The following is a 13911-nucleotide window of genomic DNA, read 5'->3' as shown; positions in this document are numbered from 1 at the left end:
CTGAGAGTAGAGCCTGCTTGAGATTCTTTCTCTTTCTCCCTCTGCCCCTCTCCCCCGCTCTCTGTCTCTCTCTTGAATACATAAGTTAATTTTTTAAAAAGGCATTTTTTGGGGGCACCTGGGTGGCTCAGTTGGTTGAACGTCCGACTTCCGCCCAGGTCATGATCTCACATTTCATGAGTTCCAGCCCCGCGTCGGGCTCTGTGCTGACAGCTCGGAGCCTGGAGCCTGCTTTGGATTCTGTGTCTCCCTCTCTCTCTGCCCCTCCCCTACTCTCACTTCGTCTCACTCTCAAAAATAAATAAATGTAAAAAAAAATGTAAAAAAAAAAAAAAGACATTTTTCAATTCCCAAAGCTCTAGTTCAAAATTTTAAATATTTTCCTTTTCTTCAACAAGTTGTTGACATAGGACACACTGAGTAGATAAAACTAAATGATTTTACAGCTGGCTTTAAAAAGACAAACTCTTTTGCTAACTAGCCTTACTTCTTTAAACATGCTTTTAAAAAAAAAAAGTACAAATCCTCTGACCTAACTTGTAAAACATTTAATATTTTGGATATGCGGCTTTAATGACCATCTAAAAGTCAGGCCGGCTGGACAATGGGGAGCTGCTGGAGTATTATTCATCCTTCACAAAGCCACGAGGTGGCTCTTTCTCCTGGGTCAAGAGGTCAAGCTCCACAGCATTAATTTCGCTGAGTTTCTTTGTTATAAAGAACCAACAAGGTCATTTATTTTCATTTTCTTGTTTCTAATTGCGTGCATGTACTCCCAAGGATGAACTCCATAAACAGGTGGTGGGAATGCTGGGGAGAAAGCTCGAAACTGTTCCAGAAAAGAGGGCATGTCCCACTCTGGCGAAACAGTTTGATGAGTTAGAGATTTCGTCACTGCAGGATACGCACCTGTGCTATTACTCGAAAAGCAAACACTCATCTGTTTGGCACGCACAGATCTATGTAAATTAGGGGAGATTATTTTGCTGCTAGTCCTTGGCTGTTTTGTGATCAAATGCAATTGTTTCTCATTTCTTAAGAAACAGAATCTCTATTAGACTCCGTTCTCCCCCCAGTTATTTTGACCATTTCATTCTTTTCTGAGGTTATTAATAATAACATGCCCTATGAATTAGGCCTAGAAACAAGGGGTGCCTATCAAAGAAAGGATGTCATCAGAGGCTCCAACTATGAGCAATACGTATGAGTGATGGTATACAGACCTGTCATGAAAAGGTTTAATTAATATCTGCTTAATAATTTTCTCTCCTTAATGCTTCTTTAGCTGCCCCTTGGTGAAGAATAAAAAATGGACACCCCCACCCCCCACCCATCCCTAAGAGAGTCCTGACCCTCAGCTTTCATTGTTTGGCAGTGGTTTTTGTGGGCAACACTGCAGGGCCCCTCCTGCTGGGAAAACTCTGAGCTTCCTGATTTTTCACTCCTGTAAAAACCTCCTCCCCCATCACTACCTTTGTCTCTTTGGGGGGAAAAAAAAGGGTTTTCACTTGAGCAAAATAAAAACTACCCCGTATTTGTTTCTGGAGTGTAATTATAAACTTCATTGTACATTCTTCCTGGCTTTGATGCTTATCTTGAAGAGTTCAGTGAAAATAAATTGTTTTTATGAAAGCAGAGAAACCATTTGATAAACACGCTGTCTCTGAAAATTGTTCCTGCAAAAGAGGTCATTCTTTCGCTTCAAAAGAAATAGAACATATTTCAGAAAACAGGCAGGACAACAGTTTAGGATTTCTGTGAATACAGGATATTTTTTTTTAAGGCAGGGTGTAAACACACTGAAAATTACACACCTTCTGATTGTGTAGAGTGTATTGGTTTTTAAAATAGCTTTATTGAAGAGCTACTTAGGTCACAAGCAAATACTTGCTGCATTTCATGTTTCTGGGAATGAATTCTCAGCTCAGTACTTTTTTGCTACCAGGGGTTTGGGGGGTGAGCATTCCATAATTACTATGTATCTGTCAAAACCTATGGGTGTATCTATTCTTAGTAAAAGTAATAGTCAACTGAGAAAATGATTGGTTTTTCTAAAGTGGTTCTTATGCCTGGTAGTACAGAGACCAATATGGCCAAACTTGGTTGTAGTAATGTGAGTAGCAACCTCATGCATGCATATATATATATATGCATATATATGTATATATATATATAGAGAGAGAGAGAGAGACAGAGAGAGAGACAGAGAGAGAGAGAGAGAGAGAGAGTTTCTCAATTTGCTCGTTTCTGTATTTTTTGACCTAAGTAAAAATATCAAAATAGTTCTTATTTCCAGACCTGAAAAGTTTGGATTCACTGAAAACTGAAGCTAACAATGACAATGCATGGGGATTCCACCCGCCCCACTATAGTTCCTGTGTGTAACTCTCTCCTGGTAATTAGTTTTAGAGCCTGCCCTGAAGATGTGTATTGAGGGTCCAATGCTTCCTCTATACCATGTGTACATTCACTGTTATGAAAGCCTTGGTAGGTCTTGACTTGATTTTGTCTGCAGGTGATTTAAAATATGAATGTAAGTGTTGATTCTCTGACATGAAACTCCAAATTTCATGGAGATGAGTTATACAGATACTAAGAATCCATGCTGGATAGAAATGCTATGCTTTATGACATGAAGCCAGATTCAGACATAAAACCAAATATAAAATGTTTTACCAATATGATACATTAGCTGTTACTATGGGAATAGGATGAGAAGAAACTCGAGTAGTTCTGGCTTTGTTAATTTCCATTTGGAGCTGCTGTTAATTTGGCTACATTACATATTGCAAACAAGGATCATAATATTTGGATAGGGCTTTTCATGACCAAAACTCAAGAAAATTACACTGTATATAATGTTTAGTGGTATCCTCACCTCATCTGGGCAAGCAATTCACAGAGAGGTTAAATTACTGTTCACAGATTCCGAAAAGCTGGCGTCTCAGTAAGTAAAGATCTTTGGGTATAAAGTTCAGCAGGTTTAATGCAGTCCTCATGGGAACTTTCTTAATGTGGAGACAGATAAAGTAGAGAAATAAAGTTTTTGAGTTCTTTCAAGATGTAAGATAGTTTTCTCATCATGCTTTCTCTGCTTTCATAAAAACAATCTATTTCCACCAAATTCTTCAAGATAAGCTTGTTTATCCTCCTCACCCCGCCCCCATTTTTTAAAAGAGATTCTTGGACGATACCTACTGTTCAATTGGAAACATCAAGCTAATAAGACTGACAGTTTTGACCCAAATCATACAGAAACCCGACAGGGATTTTCTTATGCCTAGAAGTTGAATTTTGGCTGTATAACTGATGCTTGTCCTGCCCTCCTAAATCAGTAACTGTTAGCACTGTTCAGCATAAATTCAAAGCATGTTTAAGATACGTTCTTGGAGAAGTTTCTTCAAACTCAAGGCTAACCTAGTACAAAGGAAACCTTTGTGGCATTTCAGAAACAAATGCTGACAGCCTGAAAAAGGTGACACCCTTAAGAATGACAAATAGCATGGCAGTCACAATGGCATTAACGTTTTTAAAAGCCTCATTCTAACGTTTTTAATGGATGCGTTTCAAATCCACTGGAACCCTTAAAATTAGATGGTATTCTGAATGCAATGGGGAGTTCACTCAGATGGGCTCGAAGTGAAACAACATATAATTCTAGTTGTGTTGCGTGCAAGAGGTCCAAAACAGCAGGGCGCAGAAGACCCCCCTCCCTCCCGCACCCTCAGGTAGTGTGTTCTTATTCACGTGATAGGTCTTGGGTTCCCTCTTCCCGAATCTTCCCTTAACCTGGTTCCCTGGGAATGCTTTTCCACTATTCAAACATCTTTCCCCCCTTTCCCTTTCTCCCTCTCACTTTCCTTGCTTAAATGGATATTAATTTATTGCAAACCACCTAAGCACCAAGCAAGGTCCAAGGGGCTGGGGACACAGCAGTGATCCAGCTCCGGCTCCGCAGAGGCATGTCCTACACCCACCCCTGAGCTTTCTTTTACAAATAACCAAGAAGGCGCAGAGCCTGGCATCCCTCCCACCGTATGTGAATTTATCAGATTGCTTTTCTCCATAGCAGTGGTCGTTGTGACAGGACAGGATCTCCAGGCCAGGTGAGTGGATGGGACAGGGCATGTGTACATGTTTGCATATGGAAATGTGCGTGTGTGTGTGTGGAGTGTGATGGGTCCAAATCATAGCCTCCTTTGATTTCCACGTGCGTCATCCGGGGATCCTGTCTCTCATTCACAAGTGCCTAAAACAGTGCCTGGCACAGAGTAGGCAAGCAAAATATAGCTGCTGAGTGTCTGGAGACTGTGGGCAAAACCTTGAGGTCGGCAGCCGTCCCGAATGACCTGTTTCTGCGCTAGCGATATTTTTCATTCTAAATGCCTCAACATACATATCTTCAGACTCCTCAGTTTCTCCGCCCCCCCCCCCCCCCCACCGGCCACTCTTTAATAGAGATCTACCCTCGGAAATCAGCTACCTAAATCATCATCATAATAAAATAGTGACTGATGAATATTGTTTCCTTCTCCAAGGCATTTGCATCTTAACAGGGAGGGGGATTTTATAAGGAAAGCCAAGGGCCAAGAGGTGGTATTGGATATGACCCAGCATTCCTAACTCCTGGGAGCCTCCTGGGAGAAGGTTCTCGCTTCACTTTGTAGTGTGTACAGCTCAGGGCTCCATGCAATTCATCAGCCCACATGCAATTCCCATTCTGGCAGCTAGTGGGGTTTCCACTGTGAATATTTGTATTCTTGATGCTCAAGGTCTGATTACAACTTCAGGTTTAGTCTCTGTGTAACTTTGATTATACTTTCCTTCATCCTGTGTAATCAAGCTCAGATTGCTCCAGAGGCACAACAGAACGGGCACAAGGTGAGAAATGGGAGCGTGCAAAGAAACACTCGGCTTCCTAGCCTTTGGGGCTCCTGTTAACAACTACCTGGGAGAAAATAATTTTTTTTGGTACCTCAGATCAGCAAGCTGCTCCTCTCCTGCGGCCAGATGCTGCACTATCCGCCATTGTTAAATACTAATAGTGAAACTTAAAAGATGTTCTCTTGCGAGACAACAGGTGGCCACTGCAACCTCCCGCTCTGATTGGTGGAAAGGCCACAGGCGCCCAGTGGCCCAGAGAAAGGGCCTCCACTTCTGCGTTTCAAGAACCTGCTCAATGGGGTGTTGTCCTGATAATATCTCCGCTCGCTGCCAATTTGTGCAACCCGCTGGGCCATTAGGGAGCGCCGCTGGGTTGTCAACGTTAAATGGAGACCCGGGAGAGAGGACCTAAGCTTTTTCGAGGGGGGGGGGGGGAATTGGAGTCAACCCAGGGACAATGTGAGCGGTTGTTCCTCTCCTGAATACACACCGCTCTCACGGGCAGTATCCAAACACACGTTTCAGCTAAGAGCAAATACACAAACTTTCACCTAATTGACGTTTATTTTTCCTGCTTGGTTCCAGAAAGATAATATTGGGTGAAGGTACATATACAGGTGTCACCAGGCCGGAGTGCCTGATTTGGAGAACAGAAGAAATGAAAAGCAACCCATCTGATGTTTGTCTGAAAAAAAGTTCAGGCCCTGGTCCGGCCAAGTGTGCTCAGGGGAGGAAAGTGTTAGCGAGTGTCCGCTAAAATATTTGAAAATTTCTCCCTTCCGGTTGCAGCAGCAACTAGATAACCAAATTGGGGGGGGGGGGTGGTGGCACATCTCACCGCCTCTCCCTAACGTTCTCATCTAGCAATAAAGTCACTTCCCTTCGCCAAGGCTGAGGGCCAAACTCTCAAATTAACCCAAAGCAGTAAAGGGGGGGGGGGGATAGGAAGGAGGGAGGGAGAGGGAGAGAGAGATAGCTTAAAGAAAGAGAAAGAAAGAAAGAGGAGGTGGGTGAGTGCAGTCTGAGGAAGTTAATCACCCAGAACCTTTTAGGAAAATGGGGACATTTTCTCTCCGAGAGCAGTGAATGATCCGCCTAGATCCAGTTACTCAAATGCCTTTCGAATACAAACAAGAGCAAAGGAAATACGAAGAGAACCAACACGAGGCTTAACCCGGGAAGCTTCAAGTCTGCCTACCTGTGAAAGGTCAGGCCCCAACACCCCTTCTGGAAAATACCACAGGTGTACATAGATGGGGTCCCGGCTCCCGGCTCCCAGGAGGCCCTCCTGCAGGTTAGCTGCCAGGATAGGTGCCTCCAAGCAGAGGACATTCGTGCGGGAAGAAGAGTAGGGTAGACGGGACGGAGGACCCGCACCACGAGGGACTAATGGGGGGAGGGGGGCGAGGGAAGGAAGCCCATGGAACGAGAGGTGGCCAGGGAGCGCACGGCTTGGGGATGCCGGTGGCAGGAGCCGGGGGCCAAGGGAAGCGGGGCTCGGAGAGGGGGTTGGGAGGGCCACACCGCGCCCCGCGGGCTGGCGGCGGGCCGGCCGAAGCGGCGGAGTCGAGGAGGGGAGCGAGGAGCGCTCCGAGGCATCGGGGACAAAGAGGACCGGAGAGGGAAGGGGGGCGAGGTGGGGAGAAGAGGGGCCCCGGGGAGGGGGAGGCCGCGGCGCGCGCGACGGGCACCGCCGGAGCTGCGCGAGGCGCGGGGTGAGCCGCGAGGGGCCGCGCGGGGCAGGGGCCGCGGCGGGGCGGGGTCGGCGCGCCCGGGGGCGGTCCGGGCCGAGGAGCGCACCGGCGGGGCGGGCGGCGCGCCAGCTGCCCGCGGTGGGAGGGGCGGAGCGGCGGCGGCGCGGGGAGGGGACCGGCGGCGAAGGCAGGAGGGGGAGAAGGAGGGGAGGGGCCGGGCCCCTTGTCTCCGCGGCTCCTCTCCTCAGTCCGCCCGGGGAGGAGGAGGAGGAGCGGGGCCAGCGCCGCCGCCGCCGCCGTCCCAGCCTCGCCCCGCGCACCTGAACTCGCCGCGCCGCCCGGGCCCCCGCGCCGCGCCCCGGGCGCCCGGCCCGCGCGCAGCGCTGCCTCGGTGCCCCGGCGGGGCGCGTCCCCCGGGCCGCCTCCCGCTCTCCCGCGGCTCGCGTGGCCGCGCCTTTGTGTGCGGCGGCCGCGGCTCCCGGGCTCCTCGGGCTCCGGTCGCGGCGCCCCTCCGGCCCCGAGCCCCGCGCGCCGCCCCCGGGCAACCCCGGCCGGGCGCCCCCGACGGTGGATCTAGCGGCTTCGAGGAGGCGGGCACCGGCCCCGGCGAGCCCTAGCCCCGGCCCCTGGCCCCGGGCCCGGCTCCGGCATGGATGTGAGATTCTACCCCGCGGCGGCCGGGGACCCCGCCGGCCTGGACTTCGCGCAGTGTCTGGGGTACTACGGCTACAGCAAGGTGACCGGGCCGGGGCCGGGGGGCGGCGGGGCGGGGGCCACCTCCCCATCCCGGGCGCGCCCCGCGCTCCAGCTCCCCTCGCGCTGCACTTTTCTCTCCCCTCTCCACTCCTTTCCCTTTGCGCCCTCGTCTCTGTCCAACTCTCTCTCTCTCTCTACTCTTTCTGCCCCCTTCCCACCCTCCTTTTTGTCCCTCTGCCGGCGCTCCACTCTCTCTCCCCCCACCCCCCTCCAACCCCGCCGACTCTCCTTTGCCTTCCCAAAGAAACCAAGAGCGGCCCAAGGACTGAAAGGGGGGGGGGGGACACGCTTGTGATTCTTTGTTGTTATTAGTAAACACGATAGCAGCGCCCCGGAGTTGGGGGGGGACAACGCCGGAGTCAAGTGATCTCGTGGTCCGACGACCTCGCCGCCCTCACCCCCCACCCCCCAAGCCCCTCTTACCTTCCCCGCGCACTAGAGAGCTGGACCCAGGGCAGCTCGGGGAAGGAAAGGAACAAACTTTTGAGCGTGCCCTGGATTGAACGGAGGTGGGGGGGCCGCGAAGTGTTGGGACCCCCGCAGGTGGCCTTTGCTGCCCTCTCGCTGGGGCGCTTTGACCGCGGAACGGAGATGCCGGGCCCCTCCCTGGTTAGCGCAAGTGGCTTCTCATCTTTCATTTTTTTGGGAGGGGTAAGTTTTGCATTTCGGGGAGATCAGGCTTGGAGACCTCCACACCACGCCCTGGGTCACCCTACCTCCCGCCCCCCCCGCCCCACTCCCCGGTCCCCCCCCCCCCCGGTCCCCCGCGCCAACTTTGAGGACGCAGCGTTTCAGGTGGGCGAAGGTGGGTCTCAGAAGGGCAGCTGCGCAGCTCGGACCGGCGAGTCGGTGCGGGAGTCACAGCCCTTGGGCCTGGGTGGCGCGGTCTCCCGTTCTCGGTGTTTCCTGAAGCCCCCAGGGCCAAGCTTTGGAGGAAATATCACCCCGAGGGCGATGTTCGGAGACCGAGCAGTGCTCTGGATGGCCTGTGCCTTTTGAATGTGGTTTTTCTTTCTCCTTCCCCCTGCTCCTCCCTCCTCCCCCCTCCCCCTTTCTTTCAAATCGTAGTTTGTTTATGATTGCTTGGATAACAGAGGAGGAAATAAGGAGCCGCCGAAAGAAAGGTGCTATACAAAACTAATGAATAAATAACAGGAAGAGAAGGAATTGTATCAAGAGTGAGGAACAGTTTGCTGTGCCCCGTGGCTGATGGAGGCTCCTGTTCCTTTCTATTTGTTTATACTCCGTTCCCAACTCCAGTGCTGAAGTTTGTGAAAGACCATTGGGGTCTCTCTGCCTCACCCTTGTGTCCTCCTCGTCCAGCCCCGCGCCTGGCACCGCGGGCCTCCCCACGAGTATAGAACGAAGGGACATTATTCAGTGTGCTTTAACCCTTTGGTGGTGTTGGGGGGGGGGGTCGTTCATGGTCTCCAAATTCCAAGAGTGGTACGTTGAGCATTGAAAGGGAAGCAAGAAAAGGCCTATCGCGGTAGCAGGGTTAAGGTTTTACTTTCTGTCCTCGGTTTTGGACTTACTCAGGTTATTAAATGCTTTAAAAAGTCCCCCTTGTATGCTCAGTGAGGGACTTAGGCAGCCTAATTAAGTATGTCGTGTTTCTGAGAATCCACCTAATTGTTCCGGCGGGGTGTTATTTATCTCCTTACAACTTAGCCTGTGTATGCAAGCCTTGGATAACTGGGCATGCTCTTATTTTTGGAAGCCATTACCTTGCTTAATGTAACTTCTTTCTCTGATTTAAGATCAGCAACACTCGAATGACACCAAAATAGAAACCTTTTGTACTAATCCAGTCACTGCAATGCGTGGCAAATCTCTCTGTTCACTGAGATCCCAAGGGTACTTCAAGGGACCAGAGGAAATTGTGGGTGTTTTGTGTGTGTGTCTTTTTTTTTTTTTTTTTTTTTTTTTTTTTGAGAAAAGCTATTTTGAGTCCATTTAAACTGAGTAGTTACTTCAGGGAGAGCATAGAAAGCTTGAAAATCAACATTATTTATTGAGATGCTTGTTCAACTTCGGGAGGAGGATGCAAGTTGGTTTGCTATCATTTGTTCTTAATGCAGTTTTTTGCCTGAAATAACCTGGTTTCTTAGTAAATCAGCAATCTGGTGGTCATAAGTGCTGTGTGTACCCGATTTGCGAAAGTTAGACACAGCGCTCCATATTGGTAGAAATCAAATTGTACTTATTTTAAGGGATGTTTGCATTTAATTCCTTGCAGATAAAAATACAAGAATCTTTAATTTGAGCCCCAATACTTTATTTTCCTACTCTTAATTTCAGCAGTGAAAAACCCAGTTTTATTCCCTGTAATTTTTCTTTATAGGGAGAATGTAGTAGAAGACGATGTATTAACTTTATGGGTATAAAGCAGCAAGTGCTAATTAAGGGTTTATAGCATTTTGTTTCACAGCTAACTTGTGTGTCTGAGTGGTGCTATTCAATATAGGTCTATATTGAAAATGTAAAAACTAGCATACAAAGACCTACATTTATTTAACTTGGAAATACCTGCATTTATTAATCTCTTAAGACTTAACTTTTGCTGCCGTGTATTATCATTCTGGGTGGGAAATGATGAGTTTGAAAGAAGGCATGTTTCTGCCCTTTCTTGTTTTAACGACCATCTGGGAAACTTTAGAAGAAATACAGAACCCTTTGCTCCAGGCTTAACAAGTGAAAAGTTAGCCCTTATCTTTAAATTTATTTACAAACCGTGAATAATAGGGGTTCATTCATTTCTGTCTTTAACAAACGACCAGAGAGTCCTTTGTATAAATTATATGTGTGTGTATTATCTTTACATTCTGTGAGTATATGGATCCTTTTTAAATGTCAGCGCTCAGAAAGTGTACTGTCTACGGAGAATGGATGAAAGAGTTTTGAGGGTTCAAAAGTCCTTGCAAGTAAGAGAATAACTTCAAATAAAATATAGCCAGGATCATTAAAATCAGTTAATAATTCATGAACCAGCCACTGATGTATAAACTTACAGTCATCTCTGTTTTCTAAGGGCTAATTTCCATTTTAATTTCAAGTGGAAAATCTACTGTTTGAACATTTCTTTTTCTGATGTGGCCAACAAATGAAACTAACACCTACATTTTTTAAAGGGGGAGGGGCCTTATGTTGCTCAAGCGAATTAGCGACCCATTGTCTGTGTATCTAGAATTTTTCTTTTCCTGGGTTCAGTTTGTCTTTTCACCAGCAAGCAGGTAATATGCAGCATATCAGTTGGCATGTCATTAGAAGTCTGCCACCCCGAAATAAACTATTATATTTTAGGTGGGCGTGCACAAGGTGAAATCACACAGTGGGTTAATAACGAACTTGGACCAAACTCAATATTTCATAGCTTTTTCTGCATATTCTTAGGTGTTTTTTTGTTGTTTTTTTGTTTTTTACCAGCCCCCAGTCCTTGCAAAATCTGGCTATTGACTTCTTATCCTATGCAGAATAGTCTTTTGTTGTTTTTACTCCATCAGTCCCAAACCTTGCTTTGTAATTACTATATGTGTTATTGATCATTCTGCTTAATTAAGACATTCTGATGTGAGTGTTTTCACTACACCTCCTTGGATTGGCCTCTACCTTGGCTAGCATGAAGAGTTAGAAGACCTGAAGGGTAGTTTGTCATTTGTCTATCTTCTTCGAGACCATGGTTCAAATTGAGAATACATTGAGAGGAGGATTTGATTGCAGCTCTCCTTAAATTGATACTTTGCACTGGCGTGAGAACTAATGATTTCATTTTAGGGCCTGCTGTATGGGGGTGTTGAATTTTGAGAGCAGGTTGAGAGATTTTTTTCTTTAAACATATTATTTATTGTCAAGTTGGCTAATATATAGTGTATATAGTATGCTCTTGGTTTGGGGGGGTAGACTCCTATGATTCCTCACTTACATACATACAACACCCAGTGCTCATCCCAACAGATGTTCTCCTCAATGCCCATCACCCATTTTCTCCTCTCCCCTTCCTCCAAGTTGAGGGATTTCCATGTGAGGTCTTCAAGCAAGATAATGGGGCGCCTGGGTGGCTCGGTTGGGTGTCTGACTTTGGCTCAGGTCGTGATCTTGCAGTCTGTGGGTTCGAACCCCACATCAGGCTCTGTGCTGACAGCTCAGAGCCTGCAGCCTGCTTCAGATTCTGTGTCTCCTCTCTGCCCCTCCCCCACTCACTCACACACTCGCGCGCGCGCTCTCTCTCACAAATATAATAAAGGTTAAAAAATTTTAAAAAAAGATATTGAAGTCACATTGTGAAAGAGATGTAAAGTTTTTCTAAGAACCTTGGACAAGGGGTCATAAACTCAAAATGCTCCTTGGGACAGCCAGTTTAACCTACAGAAGATAGGGTTTGTGGTCAGGTGGAGAGCACGCCCCATGTAAAGGGGTAGCCTTGTTCAGCATTTGTGGATTGTTGCCATGCCAACATCTGGGCCCAGTGTCTCCACATTTTGCAGTTATTTTTCCAAGAGAATGATAATCTGAGTTTTTATGTAAGATATCTTGAATTCTAAATGGTGGCAGCAAATTCACATATTACTGAAATCCTTATGTGGGACCCTTAAAACATGCCTGTGGCTTGTGTACTGCTTCTTTGCAGTTTTTGTCTTAGATACACTCATATGCAGATGAGGTTCAAAAATCAATTTTTAATAAGTCATTTATGGTTTATGGTCAACTATGCAAACAGGTTGGACAGTTCCACTCTCCTGTTCGATCATGTGGACAATTCAGCCGAGTGAGTACAAGAAGTAGAATCTGGGGCGCCTGGGTGGCTCAGTCGGTTAAGCGTCCGACTTCGGCTCAGGTCACGATCTCGCGGTATGTGAGTTCGAGCCCCGTGTCGGGCTCTGTGCTGACTGCTCAGAGCCTGGAGCCTGTTTCAGATTCTGTGTCTCCCTCTCTCTCTGACCCTCCCCCGTTCATGCTCTGTCTCTCTCTGTCTCAAAAATAAATAAACGTTGAAAAAAAAAATTTAAAAAAAAAAAAAGAAAAAAATAAAAAAAAAAGAAGTAGAATCTAACCACTTTCATGTACTTCTAATTGAATAGTTTGAATTCTATCATTCATTCATTTTAGGTCTCAAGGCAACGGAACAGTTCTAGATCAGGGGCTGGCAGACGGTGGCCCACATGTCACATCTGCCTGTTCTTGTTTGGTTTGTGAGTTAAGAATGGTTTTTATGTTTTTATTATTTTTTTTAATTATTATTATTTTTTTTAATGTTTATTTCTGAGACAGAGACAGAGCATGAGGTGGGGAGGGGCAGAGAGAGAGGGAGACAGAATCTGAAGCAGGCTCCAGGCTCTGAGCTGTCAGCACAGAGCCCGACGTGGGGCTCAAACTCACGGACCGCGAGATCGTGACCTGAGCCGAAGTCGGACGCTCAACCGACTGAGCCACCCAGGCGCCCCAAGAATGGTTTTTATGTTTTTAAATGGCAGAAAAATCCAAAGAAATATTTCATGACTGAAACTTACATGACATTCACATTTGTGTCCATAAATAAAGTTGCAGAACTGGCAGCCCGACTCACTTGTTGACATATTGTCTATGGCTGCTTGAGTGCGTCCGTGTCCAGGTTGAGTAGTTGTAACGTGTAGTATGGTCCCTTTACAGAAACAGTTTGCTGATCCCTGTTCTAGATAATCAGAGCACTTGATGGTACCAGGGTCTTCCTTTGTCCCAAGACTTGGCAGTAGAAGGAAGACGTAGTTAACAAGATGGTATAACTGGAGAGATTACCATTTCAGAGAATGTTTCTCTGAATGTTTCTAAAACAGTGGGAGTTTAGCCTTGGCTATACTCTAGTCCTAGCTGGTGGGAGGAAGCTTGTGAAAGATACTCCAGGTCACCCTTACCTCAGACCAGTTCAAGAAGAATCTTTGGGGATGGGAACCAGGTAGCAGTGTTTTTAAAGCTCCCTAGATGATTCCAGTGTGCAGCCATGGCTGAAAACTTTGTTTTAGGCTAGGGATCCTCCTTTGGAGTAAGTAACCCGGAGGGGCAGTAGTAGAACCGGGTAAAGAAGTTTGTGATTGCTATAAAGTATGTAAGACTTACGACAGATGATTGGTTCTAGGTTGACACTCAGGGCCCTTTCAGAACCCTGGTGGGTCCTAAGCACTGCTGACCTGGCTCCCCTCCACATCATATCAGACGTGAAAATGCTGCACCCACGTCCTGCATTTTATGTTCTATGATGTATTAATATATCATGGCTGAGTTGCTGCTGATTAGTTGACTTATGTTTGCGTTTTGTCAGCATCTGTTAGTTTTAATTTTGTAGTGTGTGTGTGTGTTGTGTGGCCAATTAATTTTTTTCCTCACCTTTTAAACATTTTTGTGTGCCCTTGAGAAGCTTATACTTCTAGGTAACCAGTCGTTGGTGACTAATGGATAAAATAGTCCAGCTGACACTAATTGAAGTCCATAAACTTACCATTTTGACACCCCACACAGTGGAATGTTGATGAAAACCCTGTGCTCCGTAGAGACTGATACACAGTAAGCCAAAGAAAATTAATTTTAGTTGTTTTAGATGAAGTCA

General features: G+C 46.9%; 1 protein-coding gene across 4 annotated transcripts in view; it reads left to right on the top strand.

Annotated features, from left to right (window-relative positions):
* The first annotated feature begins 7098 nt into the window (after window positions 1–7098).
* The window catches only part of TOX3 (TOX high mobility group box family member 3), a 107793-nt gene continuing 100980 nt past the window's right edge, over window positions 7099–13911 (top strand). For 2 of the 4 annotated variants that reach the window (XM_043599194.1, XM_043599196.1), the window contains exon 1: window positions 7099–7314. In XM_043599194.1, the coding sequence (XP_043455129.1) occupies window positions 7228–7314 (87 nt within the window). In that variant the 5' untranslated portion in view covers window positions 7099–7227. The remainder of the gene's footprint in view (window positions 7315–13911) is intronic. The other 2 variants (XM_043599193.1, XM_043599195.1) reach the window with 1 other exon arrangement.

The sequence above is a fragment of the Prionailurus bengalensis genome, chromosome E2 (genome assembly GCF_016509475.1).
Source record: "Prionailurus bengalensis isolate Pbe53 chromosome E2, Fcat_Pben_1.1_paternal_pri, whole genome shotgun sequence".
Taxonomy (NCBI): Eukaryota; Metazoa; Chordata; class Mammalia; order Carnivora; family Felidae; genus Prionailurus; species Prionailurus bengalensis.
This window is presented reverse-complemented; position numbering and strand designations above follow the sequence as displayed.